This window comes from Myripristis murdjan, chromosome 16 (genome assembly GCF_902150065.1).
Source record: "Myripristis murdjan chromosome 16, fMyrMur1.1, whole genome shotgun sequence".
Taxonomy (NCBI): Eukaryota; Metazoa; Chordata; class Actinopteri; order Holocentriformes; family Holocentridae; genus Myripristis; species Myripristis murdjan.
The window spans coordinates 2,865,810-2,890,000 of NC_043995.1; the positions used below are offsets into that span (position 1 = coordinate 2,865,810).

The 24,191-nt window shown below is 41.3% G+C and overlaps 1 protein-coding gene across 1 annotated transcript in view; it reads left to right on the forward strand.

The window, feature by feature from the left end:
• LOC115373660 (glutamate receptor, ionotropic, kainate 2) overlaps positions 1-24,191 on the forward strand; it is a 233,538-nt gene that overhangs the window by 178,735 nt on the left and 30,612 nt on the right. Inside the window, exons 13-15 of the mRNA XM_030072153.1 lie at positions 190-308; positions 4,827-5,044; positions 22,362-22,587. Coding sequence (XP_029928013.1) covers positions 190-308; positions 4,827-5,044; positions 22,362-22,587 — 563 coding nt within the window. The remainder of the gene's footprint in view (positions 1-189; positions 309-4,826; positions 5,045-22,361; positions 22,588-24,191) is intronic.

Sequence of the window (24,191 nt, forward strand, 5' to 3'; positions counted from 1 at the left end):
AATGACTAACCCTTTGTTTTCTCTTCCCTGTCTCCCCAGGTAGGACGGCTACTGTTGGTCTCTTAAACTGTCTGCTCTTGTTTCATAATGCAACTGCAGTAAACATGTATATATGTGTGTGTGCGTGTGTGTGTGTGTGTGTGTGTGTGTGTGTGTATGTGTATGTGTGTTCTCTGTTAATTGTCACAGGTTTAGTCCCTACGAGTGGTATAACCCCCACCCTTGCAACCCTGACTCGGATGTAGTGGAAAACAATTTCACCCTGCTAAATAGTTTCTGGTTCGGAGTTGGAGCTCTCATGCAGCAAGGTAGACGCCTCTGCCTGCCCCCCTTTATAGCACAAGTCCCACTTTTTTGCTGGGGGTCAACCTTGCTCTTTACCAGGCCCGTGACCATGCATGGGGGCCTCTGTGCATGTAGCTAGATGCTTCCTAGTAGCGTGGGTCCAACAGGATGGGCCGGGTGTGTCTTGGGATTTGAGTGATGTGATTCAGTGAATGAGGATAGCAGAGCAAGGTGCTCCTGCATGCTCCCCTCCTCCTTGCTCCCTAGCTACTCCTCCCTTCCCTCCTTCCTCCTCCTCATTCCTCTCCCAGCCTATTCACAGCTATCTCAACAGGTAAGTGTATCCATGCCAGAGTAACTGAGACGGGGAAAACGTGTGAGACTGAATGAGAATGAGAACTCAGCAGTGCGCTATCTCTTAGCCTGCCTCTGTCCAGTTTTATTGTCTTCTGCCAAACTGATGCCATATCTTCTCAACTAGTCTCTGTCTTTAGATTTAAACAAGAAATGTCAAAATGAAACGTTATGAAAACCACATCTTCATACATTGTAATCATATAATTTAGACAATTCAATGTTCTGACTGGACTGCATGTTAAAGGACCATACCAGTGATTCTGCATGTTTAGCCCAATATCTACACAATGCAAGGCATATTTTTCATATTTTTCCTTCCTTTACAATATGAAAATGAACTTTCAGAGACTTTAAACTTTCTCGTTTCCATCACTGTAATGAAGTTGTCTGCATTAGGTTTCCTAAAAGCAACAGCACTGTCGTGTTTGGATGACTTGAAATTGGACGGAGCGAAATGGTCCAGGGAAAGATTTGCTTTACACAGCCAATTATCAGTTCTGTGCTTTAAACTTTGTTCACCGCAGAGGCACAACATTATAAGGTGACTGTTTAAACCAAAAATTCACATTTGCAAATGGAGGGATTTTTTTTATTATATGTTGTAAAATCTTTAGTACACCTACTTGATTTGCACAATGGTTCGTTGCAATGTAAAATGTGGGGAAATTATAGTAAATGAGCCAAACACTCAAAATCACTGGAATGGTCATTTAAGATGGAGATATGTTGCATTTTGTCATTAGCATTTTTGACTAAGCAATGGGCAATGCAACATATTTGAAACAGATAGCGATGACGTTTAGGGTCTGGAGAGCATGATCTCTATGGCCTGTGTCTGCCTTGCATCTCGTCAGTGGAATGGAGCACAGACAGTACAACAGATGCTATAACTAATGATGCTACTGCAAGGGTGCGGAGATCTCACACTTCCCTAGAAAGAATTTAATAGCTCATAATGTAAGCTCTGGTTGGCTGGTTGCATGCTATAACTTACTTATTCTGCATGCTTGATAATATCCCATAATTAGTGACTGAGTGATTTTTCTTCACAGGTTTTGATACATTTGAATCTTAAGTCACAAATAACGTGTCAGTGTAGCCATTCCCATGCCCTGTACTCCCCTACAAACCCAGGAAACAAAACCTTTTACAAACCTTCCAAACAACATGATAGAGGCATAAGTCAGATTTTTTTTTCAAATTCGCATGTTTATGCAACTAACTTACAACTAGTTGGTTAGGATTTCTGTGAGCATCATGTGTGTTAGTGTAGTACAGTATAAATAGTGTTGTTTAGATGAAAAGGATACGTAGGGCTGACCAGTTGAGAAGATGTGGCTGAGGGTCAGAAGGCCATGGGGTTAGACTGGAGGAACACACTGTGTCTGCATGGCACCGTGCTGGTCTACACTGTAGAGAGGCTCCCCTGCCCAGCGGCTTGCCCTGCCCCCCAGAAAACTGTGGGATGTGCTGTTTGGTCATGACGATACCTTGGGTACATGACAGTCAGCCCCAACCAGGTTCTGTTTGGGATCGACTCACCCCTCTGTGCGGATCGGTCCTCTTTTTCTTTTCTGGTTTCTGAGGTGAAACGGGGTAAGAAGCTCTGAGCTGGTAAAAAGGTTCCACTTTCAAACAAACCCGCATCTGATAGCTGGCTATGGGTCACAATCAACAGCATTAGCAGAACCCACTGCTAATATTACAGTTGCAATAATGATGAATATGTATCTGTTTTTGTGCCTGTTATTGTGATTTTTGTTCTTTGGTGTGGTTTGATGAATGGGCAAAGTGGGTGGCTGGTGGCCGTTCTGGGTGACTTTGATGTCGTGGTTGAGCCATGTCTGACAGTGTGGCTGGCTGGTGGCTAATGAGAGGTTAAAGGAACACACCCAGTTTTTTGGGGCGATTGCATCATTGGTCAACCTAGATGTTACATGATGATACTACACAGGCATCAAAATCATTCCAAATGCATCCAAATCAATCCAAATACATTGCCGGCTCTGGTGCTCCATGCTAACACTGAGAAAAAAGTTTCATCCATGAATACGTGATGAGTCTACAGTACAGACCAAATGTATGGCATGATCAAATGAGAATCAGCATTATAGTGGCAGGCAAAATGCACATCTGCATTGGCTGTGTGATGCAGCTAGCTCAGGAAACAGCAGTGTTAATTGGAAATGTTCTGCTTCAGCCTAATGGAATAATTTAACTATTATAAACCTGGGATTCCAAGTGAACGCAATGCACTGCAGTTAACTATCTGGTATGACAAATGAAAAGTGGGTACTCTGGGTCACTGGTCAATGCAAAACTGAGACTCAGCCACTTGTCATTTAAAATAGCCTTTTTTTCACGGCAGCCATTTTGGCATGAAAAAGCAGGGTGAACACATTTAACTGCTAATAACATTAATTGTGGTTGTGTTCCATTTTAAGTGAGCCCCTCCAGTGACCCCACATGAACAACAGCAGGGCCCTGGCTCTGTTTGGCCATAACAGAGCCTTAGAGCCAGCATCAGCAGTAACACCTGTGTTTACCTGCTATCTGATGTCAAAATGGCTGCTGGGAACAGGGCCTGTTACTCAGAGCTGCTACAAGTTCCCACAGACTCCCTTTTGAGAGAGTGCTAGCGGCTTACTATCACTCAAACCTGCTAGTGTTGTAAAGTGCATAGACCCTGCTATCACTCAACAGTGTATATAAAAGTGTTAGCATGGTGCTTGCTATCACTCATTATAGTGTATGTTAAAGAATAGGTTTGGTATTTTTCAACCCAAGCTGTAATAAAATGTTGATCCTCACCCCTTTATAATTGTATATGGAACACCACCAGCTTTAGTGACAAGACACATGTCCTTGTGCTGCAGCTGGGTAACTCTCATTGTAAATGTGTCTACTTTTTGAAAATGGGAAACTCTCAGAACAATTGTGTGTATCAGTTTGATGTTTTTATTTGTTCAGAACTATAATTCTGTACAGTGTTGGGAACTACTTTTTACAAAGGCTGCAGCACATTCGTAACCCTCCATAGAGCAGCCCTGAGAGCAGTTTAGAACGTTGTGGGTTGCATAATGTGGGTGAGCCAGCAAACCTTTTAGTAACCACATTTTTTTTTGTTAGATAATTTCAAGAAAAAGACATATAATGTCTAAAAACGTTCTTTATAGTGTTAGAATGGAGCATCACAGTCAGTGATCTGCTGGGGACATTGGTGATTTTGGTGTCAGTGTTCTCATCTCTTGACAGGTATCCTGATCAAAGGAGCAATTAACCCAAACCGTGATGTATTCCTGGGTGAAGCCGCAATAGGAGGACTTATGGAGGTGTCTGCACCCCTCCACTCCCTCCTTCCATCTACACTGCCCCATCCATAGTGGAGGGATCGAGTTGGAGTTCGCTGTCATGTCCTTCCCTGCTTGCTCTCTCTCTCTCTCCTAGACAGCTCACTCAGAGGACTGCAAGAAAGAAAGAAAGTTTTGAGGCAAACTGAGGGTGTAGATTGAGTCTCTCACAAAGAGAGTGGAGCACAGAGTTCTTAACCTCCTATCTTTCTGACACTTTATCGGCTTTGCCTCTGAGTGAATGTGCAAAATCCCGGCTTTCAATTGCTTAAGCTGCTTGAGTAGAATAGTCCTGATATAACCCAGGCCCACCTCCTTCACCCGGACAACAAACCTCTCTCTACCACTCTACCCACGCACACATGCTCCTCCATGCTCTGTCTACATTTTGCATAATGCTTGAATGAAACCGCTCACATTAACGGAAGCTTTGTGTCCTTCAGTCCACCCTAGACTAATGGATAGAAACTGTCGGGGTGATTGATGCGGTATTTTAAGTATGTGTGCAACTCCTTGTAGAAACTAACACGTCTAATTCAGGTTTTCATATCAATTTTAGACTTTAAAAGCGAACAGAATAGTTACCCCCGGGCAGGTGTGATTCACATCCCCACCATAGCAATAAAGTTCAGTTCATCAGCCCCAACCACAAGCGCTGCCCACTCTGCCCATGGTGTGTATATGTGTGTGATTGTGTGTGTGAATGAGTGAGTGAGTGTGTGCGTGCGTGCGTGTCAGTGTGTGTGATCCAGGCAGCGGATGCAGAGGGTGCTGCTCCTCTTCCAGCCCAGGGCCAATCCGGGCCTCACCCCTCCCTCTGCTCCTCTCGTTCAGGCTCTGAGCTCATGCCGAAAGCCCTCTCCACCAGAATTGTAGGAGGTATCTGGTGGTTTTTCACCCTTATCATCATCTCCTCCTACACGGCTAACCTGGCGGCCTTCCTCACCGTGGAGCGCATGGAGTCGCCAATTGACTCAGCAGATGACCTGGCCAAGCAGACCAAGATAGAGTATGGTGTGGTGGAGGACGGATCCACCATGACCTTTTTCAAGGTTGGTTACAGTTGGTCATTGCAAAGTGTCTGTGACATATTGTCTGAAAAACATGATATCTTTTGAGCAAGTACCATAGAACACATAAATGTCCATTTTGCTACTCTCTATCACCAGCTGATTAAACACAATAGTGATTCAACCTTGTCTGGTTCCTGGACCCCATGACTGCTGTAATTCAGTGGGGTCTGGCCATGTCTCTATCTTTTAGACTGGCTGATTGTTCATCTTTTAATTTATTGATGCCTTGACATAGAATAGAATAGAAGAAATCACCAACTTCAGCATGCTGTCAGTAAATTAGCCATTGTCTTCTTTGTCATGGCCATTGTCATGTTTGTTTACTTATCCAAAGTGAAGGCGTCATCAAAGAATCTGATGACTGGCCAATCAGGCATCTCGCTCAATTCCAGTCAAATCTGTGCCAGGGACTGAGAGCAGTTGGAATTGCCACATAATTAAAAAATGTGGGTGTGATGATCCACAAATAGATGGATGCAGGCTAGATTTAACCTACAGTGCATCCAGTTGAGGGTTTGACTAATATGTTCTTCCAAAGACTGATACAAACACTGATATAGATTGAGGGTGGTCATTGCTTTGTTGATAAAAATTCAGTATTCAGGGGACCTGGGTGGTTCAACAGTAAAAGGCACCCACCCACCCAGAGAGCTGTTCATTCCTGGGGAATATGACCCGTGCTGTATGATGTAACAGCTGATTCAGGCTTCACAGATGGTATGAAAAATATAGTTACGATTGGAGTGAATGAGTATGAGAAGGCCAGCCTGATGTAGTCTTGGATCATCTGACATGTCCGGTTCAGATCTGAACCGCTTTTATACTTGTTTGAGATTTTTGCCGTGACTTTTGTTGTGCCAGAGTGCTGCAAGTTGTTACACTGGCCGATTAGGTTGCAGCAGGATATGATCATCATCACTCTGTTTACTGTACAGAGGGCATAATGCAGCTTTTATTACAACTGTCTCACCTTCAGCTCTCTTTGTTAATCCATTCAACCCAACCCTGTAGCCGCCTTGAGCCTGTTCTCTTTTTCTGCTTTCTCTTCTTCTTCTTTATGGTGGCCTGTTGATCCATAATTAGTGTCTTTGTCTTTATTGTTGCTGATGATCCATTTGGCTCTCTGTCTTGTGGGATAAAGAGGCCAGACCTACGAGACTTCAAAATCTTGAAGTCGGGCCCACTCCGGACTATAAGCAGTCCCTTGTCTTGTCCTAGACTCTCGCAATATGCAAACACACATCATGGCCTCTTAGGGTGTTTTCACACAGGCAGTGTTTAGGTTGGCCCAGTTGAACTCTGGGCCCGAGTGTAGTTCATTTGGGCCGGTGTGAACACAACAGTCGTACTCAGGTGTGCACCAAGACCGCCCTGAAGAGGTGGTCTTGGTTCAGCTACAGTCAAACTCTGATGTGCACCGTTTGTGATGTGAACGCGGCTGGACCTCGATCCGCCCCAACTGCATGGTGTGCTCCACAAGTTTGAGTTGAAAAGGCATAACTTACCTAGTCGTTCATCTGTATCTGCGTATGATGAAGACCTCATGATTCAGGAGGATTAATCTCGCCTCCTCCTGAGTTGTGCTGATATTTGACTTTGGCGTATCATGTGTGTCAACATATTTTTTTCAAGCCGCAGCCATGCTTCATTTTCAAACTCTATCATTTGCGGAAAGTGACAAATACACGCAATACAGCACTTTCTTTTTCCGGTCAGTAGTCATGGAAACATGATGCTCCGCCAGTGGTGCGGCGTTTGGACCAGAGTGAAAACAAATGTGTGTGAATGCAAACTGTACGAGCTGAAAAATGAAACAATGTATCATCTCTGCAATTGGTGCACACCCTTGGTGTGCACCAATATGTGTGAAAACACCCCTAAAGTGTGTAGATGATGTCCTGCAATCAGCATGTCATGCTTCTGGCATAAATTGGGAGAAACAACAGGAAAAATCTTAGAATTCAGTTTTCCCACCATAAGTTTTTATTAGACTACCATTATGTTTTTATGTAGCTGTGATGAAGATAATGACATGACAGGTTGATATTTGATATTTAATCAAAGGCCAGTATCAAACCTAACCCAGTCCATCAACACTTGTACATGTTCTTAATGCCTGGTGTCTGGAGGCACTGTCTTGTCTGCAGAACACAAAGTTATGCATTTCACATTTCTGTTTAGTTTTGAATGAACAAATAAGAATAGGGCAGAACATGATCAACATAGTAAAGCAAGTGAAAACAAGTTTAGTGTGAATTTGAAGACCATCGCCAGCTCTGTTGGTGAAGCTGACTCATATAACATCTTCAAGTATCAATTCCACCTCTTTGACCTTTTGTTTGAGTCTGAACCTTTTGTATGATCAGTTCTATAAATACAAGTTATGAGAGCAAGTTACACAATTGCAGGCATTGTGCTGATTACACTTTCATTTATAGATTTAAGTAAGGACATAAACTAGCTGTTTCTCACAGCAGCACACTTACATTGAGCTGAAAACAGCTCAGTGTAAGTGTCGCTTCTAGCCGAGAAAGCGTCAGTCAATGCGGTCAATACTAGCTAAAAACACACAACAACAAAAGCCTGCAATGAAATGAAAAGAAAGAAACAGTTTAAGAATGATATATTTAGCTCAACAACATAGTGTCAAATGATCACATACAGCTGCACCATCTCATAGTAACAGTATCGGGTTGTGTCTTGCCAGGCTGTTCTCATTAATCCCCTCATTCCCGGATTATATAGGATCCCTGCTGAGAATATTGCATTTATCCAGTCATTTTTAAGATCTCCATAATCCATGCAAAAGATCTCTTTGTGATTTTGCTCGGTGCTGTCTTGTCTTTTGCATGTATTGCAACATTGCAGCCACACAGCTGCAACATTGCACGTTTTCACATCCCATTTTCATCCATCTGGGTGTAAACACACTGGTATTCACAGGCGCCATGTACACCAAGCACATGTAGTATCTGTGACTAATGTTTATGTGTGTCTTGAGAATGCATAGTGTCTCACATATTTTCCTCTTCACCCACTCTCTCTCTCTAGCGCACACACACTAATTCATTAGCAAGACAATGTGGTGATAGTTGCACCGTCTCTTTATCATTTCACAATACAAATTACTGAAAACAACAGTTGGTGTGAGACACAGCATATGTGCTTGTTAATCATCCTACCTATGCCGAGGTTCCCACTGGAACCAGAATGTATTTTGCCAGTATAGCCTCAGGTCAAACACTGTGTGGATCCTGGAATCCAAATTATTTCTGCCATTTTATTGCTCTGGATTGTCTCTGTACTCTTTAGTTTAAAGTTCTTACAAATAATAGCAGTAAGTGTCGGAAAGAAGAGCACACACAACAGCTTTGATGGCAATATAGCTGTAGTAGTTGTGGATAACAATGTTGTATTGTAATATGAAAGCACAGTGATCCATGAATTTATTAAGGGAATTTCTTTTTGTGTGTGTGTGTGTGTGGGGGGGGGGGGATAAGATTAAAAAGGTGTTAACAGTGCCTTATTAATCATAATATGTTTACTACAGACAGCTTAAGAAGTACTGAAAATTCAGATAAAAGTCAGAACATCATGTATTCACAATAAGTCTCTCGTGCTAGAGTGTCGCCCAGCCATCAGCTAAATTTAGCAATGTAATCTAACTCACTGTGAGAGTGACATAAAGACATATTGTTGCCCGTGGTGCCCTAATGAATAACCCATATGATCTGACGCTAGTATACTGTATTGGTTACTCCCTAATCCTCAATGTGTGTCATGCAGGGTGGCAAATTAGCACACACCACCTGTCAAATGTGGGTAAATATTTGCAGTGGCAGTAGACTTTTTTTGTCAGTCAAAAAACAGCAAAAAAAAAAAAAAAGTAGAAAAGCCTTATGGAGGAAGATTATTTAATGAAAGGTGGTGAAAGGATGAGACGGGAAAAGAACAGAACATGACTGTGTAGTGTCTCCTTAGCTGAGTCTCAGGTAAGAGATAAGTTCATGTGTCATAGTGACAAAAAAATCAATGAATAAATAAAACAGGAAGCAATTAACCCTGTGACACCTTGGCAAATTTACTCAAATAAAAAAAGTAATTAACAAATTATTTAAAAAAAAAAAAAAAAAAAAAAAAAGAAAGAAAGAAAAGAAATTAGCACACAAAATAGACCAGGAAATTAGGCAAAAATGACCAGAACATTTGCATTTTTTTTTCATAAAATAACAGGAAAACACCTGGTAAAATGATATATTTAAATGTCAGATCAGTGATGATGGGTTGACATGAGATTCTTCGTCTTTAAATGGTTGTGAAAGGCATTAAATGTGTTTTGCAACCACTTAAGGGCCACAAGTCTCCCAATAGGCACAGAAAATGTTTATTCTAAATATAATTATCCAAAAAAAAAAAAAAAAGTCTCTGGGGAAAAACTGCAGCTGTTTCACTCAGAGAAAATGCTTAGAATTGTACCAAAAAAAGCCTTTAAACTAATGCTGAATGCTGCATTTTAAAGCCTATGTCCTCTGTAATTATGATGAAATTAGTAATAGTATTTTACTAATTAGTAGTAGTAATTACATATTAGTTAACACTAATTTACTCTGTTGTTTATGTTGTGTATTTTTGTAGAATGATCCAAAGTAGATGTTTATTAAAAGTTATAAAGTTAAAGTTATTGTATAAGCAGTTCATTAGCACCTTTGCAGTTTGAAGGACTAACTTTCCCTTTTCCTTTATGTTTTCTGTAGCATTTAACACCTTGTTCTTGTTTGTATTTAAGGAGTTTTAATGAACCTGCGTAAATGCAGAGGGTGTTTGTGCCCCCTGGAATAAATATATTATGTACATACATCCTGTCTGAGGTCTGAAAGAGATACTGTCCTGATGATGGATGAGTGTTTTGATCAGACTTATCATCAGTCTCTGTTGATTCAGTGCTGCACTCTCCCAGCTGATGTGTCCATGCATTATAATCACTATTCAAAAACAGGGAAAAAAATATAATACCCCTGCTGTTTGGGCAATTATTGACTTACATTTATTCTGTAAAAATACATGTCTAATGGTGGTTAATTATGTAAATGTCTTTGCGGGATAGTCTCTGAAGCATTGAATCATCTTGCTCGTCTTTCCTTGGTTTTGCAGCCGTGACATTCCCTATGGACCGCTGTTACAATAACACTGAATAATTCAATAAGCAAACACACACTGCTGTGTCTCTCTCTTATTACCTAATAAAATCACGTCTTATTAAGGACCCTGGCAATGCTATTGTTTCTCCTTGTGTGTGTGTGTAATCCGGCAGTGTCTAGCGGGAAAGACAGTGACCATGTGAATGGCTGGATCTGGCCCGGTAGCATAGGGCTGGATTGTTTTTCATTAGCCGTAAGACAGGAGGAAAGAAATATCTCCTGAAAGATAATTTAAAGGGAAAGCAGATGAAACATATCAAGATGATGAGCTTGATACCTAAGAGAAAGCAGTGTGAGGCAGGAGGCAAAGAGAAGAGATGGGATGAAGAAAAAGTAAGATGTGAGTACTCTGCAGCTCACTCCAGCCCACGGGTGTATGATCCAATCTGTTTGTGTTCACACAGGTCAGAAGAAAATAGCTACATATGCTGCGATAACAGATAAGTAGAGGGCAATATTACAATTCAGCTGCACTGAATCCAAGCCCGTCTTCTTTCAGTGAGATTTAATCCAATGTCAGAGTGCTTTATTCAACCTCTTTCCCCTTTTTGCACACTTGACCTTGGCAAGAGCCTGTGGACTACATTTACATTTTACATTTTAGGCATCTAAGTGATACTCTCATGCAGAACAACTCACATTAAGAGCAAACAGTAGCATAAGTAGCATTAATGTGGTATCTACATCATGGAACAAAATAGCCATAAGAGCAGGAAAGGTTGGAGCCATAAGCATGCAAAGTGCAGAGAGGGCTTAGGTGGCTCAAGGCTCAATGTGGGAGGTGCACAGTAGTTTAATCACTGCTGTGTGTACTGTTTTAAAAAATCAAATTAACAAATTTAGCGTGCTACCCCGGTATAATCACCATAAACATGGAAAACAGAACATGAAAGCAACCCCATTCTCTAATTTTGCCGAGCCTTGAAGACAATTTTTTGACCAAATCCCGTATGGTGCTAAGTCGTTTCATGGTGCATGGTGCATGGAAACATTGGTAGGACTGTGGACGTGTGTGCAGCTCATCCTCATTCCCAGGGTGTCAAATACTGCATCATGGTCAAACCTGTCTGTGAGTGATACCAACAGCAAAGGCATCCTTTGACATCTGATACTGATGCAAAAGGCACCCATTCGAAGATAAAGGCAGCCTTTGGTGTCTGTATGACACGTGGAGGATAGTGACGTTGTAGGAAGAGTGATAAATTCCACAAAGGATGGCGGGCATGCAAGCCACAGGATCTTCAGAGCCAAGTTTGATTCCCATTTGCCTTTTGTGTGTGACCAAAACCATGTCCAGTTTCCATTTTGTTGTCTAAACCTAACTTTTCCCTAACCTTAACCAAGTGATGTTGTGTCTTAAACCTAACCTTGCCCTAACCTTAACCAAGTGGTTTTGTGTCTTAAACCTAACCTTTCCCTAACCTTAACCAAGTGGTTTTGTGTCTTAAACCTAACCTTTCCCTAACCTTAACTAAGTGGTTTTGTGTCTTAAACCTAACTTTTCCCTAACCTTAACCAAGTGGTTTTGTGTCTTAAACCTAACCTTGCCCTAACCTTAACCAAGTGGTTTTGTGTCTTAAACCTAACCTTTCCCTAACCTTAACTAAGTGGTTTTATGTCTTAAACCTAACTTTTCCCTAACCTTAACTAAGTGGTTTTATGTCTTAAACCTAACTTTTCCCTAACCTTAACTAAGTGGTTTTGTGTCTTAAACCTAACCTTTCCCTAACCTTAACCAAGTGGTTTTGTGTCTTAAACCTAACCTTTCCCTAACCTTAACTAAGTGGTTTTATGTCTTAAACCTAACTTTTCCCTAACCTTAACCAAGTGGTTTTGTGTCTTAAACCTAACCTTGCCCTAACCTTAACCAAGTGGTTTTGTGTCTTAAACCTAACCTTTCCCTAACCTTAACTAAGTGGTTTTATGTCTTAAACCTAACTTTTCCCTAACCTTAACTAAGTGGTTTTATGTCTTAAACCTAACTTTTCCCTAACCTTAACTAAGTGGTTTTGTGTCTTAAACCTAACCTTTCCCTAACCTTAACCAAGTGGTGTTGTGTCTTAAACCTAACCTTTCCCTAACCTTAACCAAGTGGTTTTATGTCTTAAACCTAACTTTGCCCTAACCTTAGCCAAGTGGTGTTGTTGCGTAAGCCTGTGGAGATTGAAGTAACCCTAACCATGTGATAGAAGCAAGAACGTCTGATGCCTTTGGCGTCAGTATCAGATGTGAAAGGGGCGTGACCAAGGTTTTTGATGACCTGTATTGAAACGTGCTACTGCAAGGATGCAGGTAACCAACAAGATTTCATTTGGTGGACAAAGCAGCATCGTGCTCAAACCGGCTGCTTCAAAGTGAGAGTCCCTGATAGCTGCAGTTTCTCAAGGTGTAAGTGCACCTTTGATAAATGAAAACTCAGATGATCATATTGACATTCAACCGTAGCAGATGAAGCTTGTTTAGCTGCCTTAATGAAGGTCACCATAAAGTTAGTCTACTCTCCACCTTTACACACATTTAGCTATCCGTCCAAATGGTATCAAGTCTAATTAAATTTATTAGTTAGCTGACATAAGCTTCATGTAACAGCATGAATGCCTTACCGAGATGAACTTGCCTTTCTACAAGTAGCCGAATGAGCAGCGCTGCATATTATATTCATACATCATTTGCCTGAGAATTTTTGGAGCCACGTTTGATCCACTTTTACCGGAAAAGCAGCATGTTTTCTATTTTTCTGCCATAAAGCAACATCCCTTTGTGTCATAGAGCAAAACAGCAGATACCTCACAAACCAAGCTCAGTGGAGTGCAATACAAAAAGCAGTAAAGATACCTACAGAGGCTTCCAGTTGCCAATGGTCTCATTTAATGTTGCATTTAATATATAATTACACCAATATCTCACGATTAATGAGGTAATGATTTACGGACATGAAACCTGTTCAACTCTGCCAGTCCCATCAGTGGCTTCATCATTCCAGATGCATGCTGCATGGCCTAGCTTTGTTCAAACCCACAGAACTTTGTTCTCTAAAATGATGCACAAGACATTTAGATATATGCTGTTTAATATAATACTGCAGCTATAAAACAACGGCATCTCGGGTTTGAATATTTCACTCAATGTAAGTGTGATTTAGCTTAAATGAAGCGCTGCAAACAGCAGATATACAAAATGGATGTGACATTTGAAGCTGCTTAATGGGAAATTAAAGTGAAAAAAGTGAAAAATGAAGTTCACAGGGTTGAGATACTACATGTGGAAACTATTAAGAAATGGATTTTATTTAGTATGGCGAAATACAAAGGGTTGATGTTCGATGATTTAAACTCAGTTTTCCACCATTCCCTCTGCTGCGTTACACAGATAACCTGTCCATGCTTTACCTGCTGTCTGACATGATGACCATGGTGCAGAATAGCCAGCAGAAATAAGCCAGCTCTCTGTTACCTCGTGTTCGTTGCCTCTACTTATTCACCCCATTCATTGTGGAACTGTAATCAAACAGAGAGGCTCTTTTATTCCTTTTCCTCGCTCTGTTAGGTATTTCAGTCTGCGTGTGCAGGTATACGTGTTTCCCCCTTGCCCCACGCTGACATCAGACCCATCGAAAGCTGAGGTTTTTTGCTGATCGAAGCACCTCCATCCTCACCTGGAGTCCTCCTGCCCTTTAAAACTCTTTCTAGCCGTCTGTTAGCGGAACTGTCTCTATTTCACTCCTCCACATTGAACTGGCGTCATCGCTTTTTTTAAACTGATTGTTTGCGGATTTCAAGCATTAGATTTAATCTGGTGGACCCCCTCCCTCCCTCCCCCTGCCCTCTGTCAGTATTTCACTTTCAGCGCCTCTCCTCTCTCATCACAAATCTCTGGGTTTCCATATTGAAGGGTGAGATTAAGTGAACTCCTGGCAGCTTCTGGTTGTCAGCAGTGGGTTCAGAGAAAGTAGAGGGATTGCATTAGCATAGAAACACTGGTGCTTTTCAGGGTAAAAAAAACCTGGGAAGCTGGGAAGAGTGGATGCAAAGTAAAATTACAGTTGAGTCGTAATTGTATGAGTTGTATAAGAACATGCGAGCATATTTTGATGCCATAACAATGTAATCGGGGACGTGTCAGACCATCAGTGTCAACGTGTATCCTCCGAGTTTCATCAAAACTGAACTGGAGGTGTGGTTATCCCCTTTCAAATGTTGACCTTTAATTTTTTTGTCCCCATCAGGCCCATACTGTATCAGGACAAAGGGACAAAATATGTAACCCAGTGTCTGAAATGATTGGCTGTCCGTTCACTGCACCTTGCTCAAGATAGATCAGCAAAATGCCGCGGTGCTGTCTAGAACAAAGTACATGTCACTCTGTTCACCTCCTTGCATTGACTTTGCATGAAATCACACCACCTCCAAACGTTCACACCGAGTTTGTTTAGAGCAGTTCATTTGACGCTGGAGTGGTTTCACCCTTGGGTTTATTTGGCCATATGAGAACACACTAATCATACCAAGACCTTGCTGCGAGAGAGGTTTCTTTGTGCAACTCCAAATCAACCCTGGTTTGTTTGGAGGTAGTCTGGCATGGCCAAATTCTGATTTTGTTTCCCTGCTGCAATCATGAAACAGAGTCTGGGCACTGATGGGTTCAAACCATGTGGAAAAGGGGCGGCAGCTATGGGCGTTTACAAAGTACACATCGCAGGTGATGAAATGACTTCCTTCTCTGTGGCTTTGGTTGAAAAATTATGGTTTGCCTCAGGTTTTGCTGTGTGAAACATTTACCAAACTAATGGACTACCACAGCAAGCTGAGGTCATCTTGTTTATTCTGAAGGATTAGACCAGGGGTGTCAGACTCATGAGGTTTTGGCCCAGTTGTTCGAATGAGACCTCACAGGGGCCGGATTATTTTTTGCAAACATCAATATGACTCAAGTCGACACATGGATATTTTAGGCTACTCTCTGATTTATTATTTTAAATGAATCATTTTGTAGCCAACCAATCAATGCGGAACTGCATGCTGGCGTGTGAAAATACATAGTATAGAATTACAAAAAGCAGAAGAGAGAAATGCAACAAAAAAAAAGAAATTCTGCTCTTTCCATCTTTCTTGAAAAATTCTACATTTCATGTCAACCTTTGTTTTTTTGTTTTTTTTATAGCAGTTTGCTAAACTAACATAACACAATGAGCTGGCTGGTTTTTCCTTGACTTCCAGCTGATGGATACTTTGTAGTGCTAGGTCTAATTAATTTATCAGTATTTCTCATTAATCATTAATTATCAGTTTCATCAAAGAAATCTCTGATAGTTGATAATAATTGGATGTGAATATTTCAGTTGAAAAAATATGTTTTGTTTTTTGTTTTTGCTGTTTTCCCCCATTCCCTCCAAAACATCTTGGGGGCAAGATGAGACGCTCTCAGGGGCCAGGTTTGGCCCCCGGGCTGTATCTCTGACCTCTGTGGATTAGACTAAAAACACCTGGAGAGGCACAAACATCAATCATAACTTGTTTATGATAGTCAGCTACAGATTTTTTTTTTTGTATGTAATTTGTAATATAATTTTTTCTCCCTGTTTTCTTTATGTCAGTACATTACTAGGTATTCCAATTATTATTTACCCCCTCATGATGCTCTAACTTGTATTTGCCATACTTCAACATTTTTATTGAACTTTTCTCCAAAAACATCAATTGTTACTAGAGCATTTGAACGTGTTTGATCCAGCGACCATGTTTCATTTTCATGTCACAATTGTCAGCTGCTCTGTGTTTACAGTCCCAATTTATTCTGGCTCGATTTACCCACTACATTTCTCTGCTTCACCCTTTTACTATTTGCTGCTACAGCGATCTCTTTTCCTCCAGAGGGATCGTCATCAAGTTTAGTGATATCTGAGAGAAGCATAAGTTACATATATAAAAATTAGAGAATATGTTGTAATTTGACACATTCTCTCTGTTGGTGTCTAGTAGATGAAAATGTCTGCTGCTGCAGTCAGCTCCCTTGTAGGACAAACTGATAAAGCAACAACCGTGAGGTGAATTTGAGTGCAAATTGTTTTTCCTTTTATAGCCACTTGTGTGTAGTGTCAACAGTGTATCGTAAACAGTATCTATCAAATTTGGCGTGAGAGAATGCTCCATAAAGAGAAAGTTGTTGTTTGTGCTGACAGAACCGTGCGCTATTTTCTTCCGCTATCTGGATTCCTTTGATTACGGCCCTTTGAAAAATATGCAAAACACTTTGGCAAGCAGTGAGCAAGGAGTCTTGACAAGCAGAACAACACTTTGTGTGTCAGGAGGGTGGGGGGTGTGGAGGGGGCATTCAATGGCGCGCACACACACACACACACACACACACACACACACACACAGACTACAGAAATACATAAACATACTGTACATGAGCTGCCATACACATCAACAACAAAATGCAAAGATATCATCTCATATACAAGAACATATATGCGCACATATTGCACACATACATTAATGCAAACGCACACACACAAACACACGTGCATGAGGACGTTGCAAGCGAACATATGTAGAAAAAACAAACCCACATATCTCACACACACACACACACGTTATATTTGTACTTCATTACGTTGTGCTTAATTATTAAAGTGATGGTTAGGAGTCTCACACATATGGTGGTATTTGCCGCTCCATCCACCAAGTTTGGTCCATTGACTCCCTCTCTGTCATGGAAACAAAAGCCCCAAAATGGTGAAGTAGATTCAGCCCAAGATGATTTTGAGTGGTGATCTATCTATCATCTATCTGTGCTCCCTATTTATACACATGAGGGGGGACAGAATAGTGGAAACAGCTGTCAATAAACTGCAGTCCAGTCCAACAGCAGCACGAACTATGAGCTCAATGCCAAACATAGAAGTGAATGAACACCTCTATTACTGTGACAAAAAGACAAGCTGAGCATTATAGGCATCATAACTGCAAACTTTATGAGGATAGTCCCCAGACCTGATGCTTTGTCCCTGGCTGAGATGTCCCTGGAAATGTCCCCGCGTCCCTCCCTCGCCCGACTGAAGACAGGGACGCCTTGCGATTTGTAATTTTGATCTCAGGACCACATGAATTCTGTCTGCTTGTAAATGAGGGGACATCGCTTTAAGAGCTTGTGTTAGAGGAAGTGTAAAGTTTTCCTTTTTGTTGGAATCTGGCTCCCACAAAAATGGAGGAGAGATCCTCAAGTTGTAGATTTCTGACAGGTGCCAGATCAGTTGATGCTGCAGCAATGACAGATGCTTGATTCAATAACATGAAAAAAGATGATATAAGCAAAAAATAAATGAATAAATAAATGAAAAATACTGGAATGTTGGTACAAACAATGGAAAAATAAATAAATAAATAAACAAAAATCTACTTGAAAATTAGCTAAACAATTCTGCAAAAAATGCACAAGAAAACTACATTAAAACATTAAAATGATATAATTAAATGTCAGATCAGTGATGCTGCACCGATGTCTTGTGTTGAAATGCTTATGAAATGCCCCTGAATGCAGCTCAGTTGGACATATAATAATATCTTTCAGATTGTGGAGTATGTCCGCTGTGTTTAGTATTTGTCAGCAAGTCACAAATGTCCCCGGATTTGCTCCCACAAATCTGGTCACCGTATGCTAATGCTGCATTCATGTCATGTTGAACTTAGCGTAAATGTTAACTGTCAGCAAGGGGAAAAGCATTCATGTCATGCTCCCAGTAATTACAAGTAGAGGTATCATTTTCACTGTGCAAATGATGGAGTTTGAAGTTTTTTTGAGCAGAGGCAGCAGATCTATCAGGCAGCAACAATCAAACTGATCAGTTATAGCCACACGTATTCCCCACTAACTGTCACCTCCGCTAACAAAATGCAAACAGTGTCATTTACGTTACGTCGATATAGTTGGTGATTGCCTTACTTTAGCGATTGCCTCCATCTTTGGTTCTAAGCGCTCACTGTTGCCATGTTTCTGCACTGCAGTTCTCAGAAATCACCTGTCAGTCAAACAGTGTGTCCAGAATCGTGATGTCCTTTCCTTGGATTTTCCGCTGATGAAGTCTGAGCTTCTGTTTCTGGAGCTCTTTTCTTTGTCTGTGCAGCCACGGTGGCTACCGCTCCTCATGCCAACTACCCAGCTCTTTTTCTAATTATTCCATCTAAACCTGAAACGTACGACACATCGCTCTCTGTGCACCGGAGCACGCAAATGAAAATGCTAACTGTAGGCTGAATCACTGCATGGCATCAACCATGACTGACAGTCGTAAAACTGACATTTATTTGCATAAAATGTAGCAAATGATTCCTTTAAAGAAGGTAATGTGGTGTTGTTGGATTCTGAATTGTGAGTTAAGATAAATGCTTGTGTGCAAATGATGAAAGAGCAGTGAGAATCTTTCCTCCTGCTGGTTACTGTGCACTAATTACAGGCACCATCCTGAAGATCTTGTGAAATGAAGGCGCTTTCTGCTTATATTTTATCTTATTTTATACTACTGGGATGATTACTGTGCACTTTGTCTCTTGATCCCCAAGGTCCTGGAGCCCAATTTTAGTTTTGATTTGTTATTTTGTTGAGTCTGCAGTATTGGCCAGAAAATAGGCTCCATAGTTATTGTGGGCTGTTACCTGATCAATGTGTCTCAGGACTTGCTGACCTAGCCCCCTCCCCTTTCCTTGCACAACTTCAAGGAGCGTAGAGGAGAGAACAATTAATTTCTTGTTTTCAGGTGTGAAGTTGAACTTCCTGCAGAAATTTTTGCCGAGCTGTCTGATGGTGTCTGGAGAGGGGATTTCTGTGGATCTGGAGCTTTGCGTTGTTTTGGGGGGATTTTAAATGAGTGGCTGGTGCATAAAATACAAACTGAGCAGAAGTCCGTGTCAGGACCCTGTGCTCTGAATGGTTATTAGAATGACTTCACACACATGTAGAGGAGACAACAGAGCAGATACAAAACAGGTCTTTTAACTCTGAAGGAACTCAATCACAATTATGGAAGCCACTTAGGTCAGTAATGAAGTTGTATTCTAATCAGCAGTGTGTGTGTGAGCTTGAAAAGAGCTTGGACAAGCACTTTCATTTGAGTTTTCCAAAGCAACATCAGACAACTAGCAGAGTTAGAGGCTAAACTGACTGAACTGTGGGAACGTCCGTCACAAAAAAATTCACAGTGATACCGTGAGGCCAGGAGGAGGATCAGTGGCAGCTCATGGAAGTGTTAGGCCACACACTACTTATTTAAGTGCCAGGGTTTAGCAACATAAACGTAAACAGAGCTCCATATTGTGCTCCATCACTCTGGCTGTGATTCCTTTATTCTGACAGCATGGTGTTTATCCTCTCTGTGTATGTAATAGTAACAGGCCGAGGTGTGAGCAGTGCATTAGCTACTTGATTACATTAAGTTACATTATTAAGTTTTTCTGTTATTTTGTCCACCCTCTGCATGCATGTGAAGTTCAATACCAATAATTTTCAAAGGGATATTTTCCACATTGTATGAGCATTTTGTTTTTGGAAAGTGAAGTGATGTTAAACCTTCTTTGAGTGGATTAAGGTGGTTATTTTTCAGAATGTTAGCTGGGGGGAGGTCCAGCTCAGTGTCAGGAGGCTAACAGTTAGCATTTGGAGCATCCAGCCAGTATCCAGCACTCAGTAACAATGAGAGGAAGATAGCACCACTACTGTCCTACAGAACAGCTGGAGGGGGAAGTGGAATAATAACACATTTTTCAAAATGGGTGAACTGTCCCTTTAATGGAGGCCAAAATGAGACCAGCATGAAAGAGTCCTATACGTCACTCACCTACAAGTTTTGATGATTAGTGTGAAGTATCTGAAAAAAGTTCATCACTTCAACCATGAATCAATAGAAGCATTAGTGATAACGGGTTGGGGTATGACATTTAGCCAATTAGCCACTTAGCCACCAGAGTCCCTATTTCAACAGGACTGCAAGATGCATGTGTTTCCTGTCATCAAGTATAAAACAAATTCGATTGCATCACAATAATCTATTCCAAATGATTAAACCCTTGTAGTGCTTTGTGGTCAAAGATAGCCTACAGTTATTACAGAGAATTTCTGCTGTAGATATGATTTTAAATGATCTTTATGGTGAATAGGGCCATTCATGAAAAAGTCAGAATGTCAGAGAAAAAAAATCGGGTTTCAGAGGTTTTCCCAGCCAGATACGAATAAAAATCTATTCAGTGTTGATTTTGTGTGGGATTTATTGGCGTAACAGTGATCAAATGTAAGTATGTTAAATATCACCTCAAATAATTGCCTGTCAGCCTTGAAATTGGCCTTGCAGTGGCCTGTATGGAACACTCACATGCATGTGGAGACACCAGATCATCTCAGCCTCGACTGCAGCCTATAGTGTAAGCAACTCACATGTAATCTGACACAAACCAGTTAATATACCGTGTGAAGATTCACTCAAGCAGTAATGGAGAGTATTACTCACTCCCCCATGTTGATCTGATTAGAGCTGACAGTGGTTTTGCCGACTCTCTTCTCCTCATCGCCCCACATCATTCACTTGCGGTTAAAACCCAGCTGAGTGTCTTTTAGAGCTTGTGTTGGAATCTCACAATAAGCCGTTATGCGCTTTTTTTTTTTCTCCTGCAGAAGGTGATTGTGTTCTCTGTAGGTATACAACACATGCCTGAAATCCTTTGGAGCAGATCTGGATACAGGAGTAGATTGTATAGTTTTGCTAATCTTGGGCCACTTCAGAGCGATCAGAGGATTAGCCTGTGCTCGGTCCTAATCAGCCTCTGCCTCGCGCGCAGAACGGGACACCGCACGCCTCGGAAAAAGCGGACGTGATTCTCCAACAGGAGCAAAGAAATGAAAAATGAAAACTTTACCAGGCAGGTGATGACTTGAGAGGATCAGACAGTGAAGAGTGTTTTTTTATTTATTTATTTTTTGGACGTGATATTTTTTTAATTATTGAAGCCGCTAGAATATTCAGATCCAGTTTGTCTACACAAAACCAATCTGACATATTCAGCAATGCTATGGATGGATTATTTTTGACTCGTTTGCTATTTTGGTTTGACACCTATTCATAGTATGTACCCGCTGTGTTTTCCAACATCTCTCATATGGTTTAGTGTAATCAGCTCCGGATCCCTGTGTCGCGGCTGAGGGAAGCCCACCTCGGCTCTGTGCCTGACTTCGAGTGTAGGTGGTTATCTGACTCTCCATGTATTCACAGCCACTGCTCTCGCCTTATCAGCAGTCTGAAGCTTGCATGCTCAATCGCCTGATTTGTCAAGGGTGACTCCGAAAGATTCTGATAGGCACTTCGCAAATCACCCAGTTGATCTAAAATATCGACCAGCCACAAAAAGTCATTACACACAATAATGGCGGGCAGGACCTTGAAGATGTGACTTAATTAGGTTTCAAATGGCTTCAAAAATGCCTTCAAATCTGCTCCCTTGGAGAGTAATGCACCCTTGGATTTTTCTCTGAGATTACAGGTGTAGAAAGTGAAGCACACAACCACTGACAACATGACTTGTGCGACTGCTCAGGCGATAGCGGCACCATAGATAGCAGAGACGGACCATCATGCAAAAATCACACCAGTGCTGTCCTTTAGCACGCTGTTCTGGTTCAATATACACTCTCCTCAGCAGAGATAATGACTGGCCCAGAGAACGGATAGTGCTGCTGGAACTGCACAAAGTTTTCTTGAAGCAAATGGCATGTTTTCCCTAATGAAATTTAGAAAATAATTGGATGTAAATGGTTCTGCAGGCTCTGATAGACCTGTGTGCATTGCCAGTATTTAAATGAGTGATGTGAGCACACTGCCTATCTTTGTTTCCCTCACTGTCTGCTAATGAAAGCTCACGGAAACACATTTCCTTTCTTTTGCAGTAACTGAGTATAAATAATTCCTCATTAACCACTGAACTCAAACTTGATTCACCAAAGTCGGCTTTAAAAAGAATAAATGAAACGAAAGCGAAGTTGAGAATGCTGCTCCTTTTCTAAAGTGGGGCTTAGTGGTTTTCTTACTGCCAACGCTGTCCTTTGTCTCCTGATAGAAAACCAAGATCTCCACGTACGATAAGATGTGGGAGTTTATGAGCAGTCGGAGGCACTCGGTGATGGTGAAGAACGTGGAGGAGGGCATTCACCGCGTGCTCACCTCGGACTACGCATTCCTCATGGAGTCCACCACCATCGAGTTTGTCACGCAGCGCAACTGCAACCTCACCCAGATCGGAGGCCTCATCGACTCCAAAGCCTACGGAGTGGGCACGCCAATGGGTAAGTGCGCTAGTGCACCAAGCTCCATCTGCAAGGACACAACACATCACAAAGCGTTCAAAGCGCCAACGCACTGGATGGATAGAAACATGACAGTGCCATGTCCAAAGGTCAGCTAGCACTTTCCTGTCTCGTTTAGATCATTATTTGCCATCTTTGTTGCATGTTGTTGTTAGTGTGTGGTGTTTTGTGGGCTCGACATAGATTCTCCAAGCTTCTGGAAGATATTCTTTCATTTGGTGCTTTGATGATGGTGGTGGAGATTCCAAAATTCCAAAAATTCCAAAATAGGTGTTCAGCTGTGTTGACATGTGGTAACTGAGAGGTCTATCCACCTTATTTTTAACGGAAATACGGACACAACCACTTTACTTTTTTTTTGTGCGAGACTTCCAGTCAGGTACCTCCGGTCCTTGGTTAGCAAACTCAACAAACTGTTTTTTGGAAGTGCTCCCTCAGCATCGTCAAATAAGCCAGTGAAGCTGGATCAAACAGAGGTGAGGCACAAGAAACAGAAGTTCGATTAACCTTTAACAACTGTATTCCAAAATAAGCTGGATAATAACAAATGATTTACATCATGTTGGTCCTCAGCAAAGCCTTAAGTGAGCTCTCTTTCCCTGTGGTAACCACATTAGCCAGTTGATAGGGTGGAATTACAAACAACATTATTTTGAGATGTCAGCTGAAGTGGTGAAGTATTCCTTATTGGTCGACCCTCACAGATCTCCAAGCTGGAGCTATGGCCAGTTAGCTTTATCTGTCTGATATCTTCAGCCACTAGGTGGTCAAGTTTGTTGCAAATTAGTTCTGAGAGCCTGAGTTCTTGTTGGCCATTGATGAAACAGGGGAGTGACCACCACTGATCAGCACCACTTGTGAACGCCTGCTGATGTATTATGGTCTGTTGGTGATCTTAACAATAAAACGATTACTGACTGTACCTTTAAATGGGTTTACCCTCCACTAGGGATTGACCAATCAGTGTTTCTCAGTATGCATTTTTTTCTTTCATTCACATGATGGCCTATATGAAAACCACTCATTCATTTCACAAGCATTTAAACACAAGAGGTCTGATCCTGATGACTGATCTGACTTTTATATCACCAAATATATCATTTTAATTTTCATAAGTATAGTTTTCTCTTTCAGAAAAAAAAAAAAAAAAAAATCAGGTATTTTTTTTCCCCGTGAAATGACCTCACATGACTTCTACTTCCTGTAAAAGTCTCTCAAACAGTGACATCATCCTGCACTAATGGATGTGAATTAAACCTTCACAAATCTTCAGACATCCTCTCTCATCCACCTGTCCCTTCAAATAATAATCTCTGCCAAACTGTGAGTGATCCTTCCCTGCACCACGTCCCGCCCAAACTTCCTGTTTCAACAGGAAATACATAAAATCAAGGAAGTAAGCGTCTGTTTCATGGGGTCTTTAAATTTTCTGTTGCTGTTTTTGTTTTGTTCTTTTTTTTTGTTACTACTGCAATAATGTTAATTTAACGTTTGTGAATTCAAGGCTAGGTTTGTTTTGATGGTTTTAACACTGGTAATTTTGACACTGTAATTTCCTAATTTATTGCAAAAGAATATTGGGT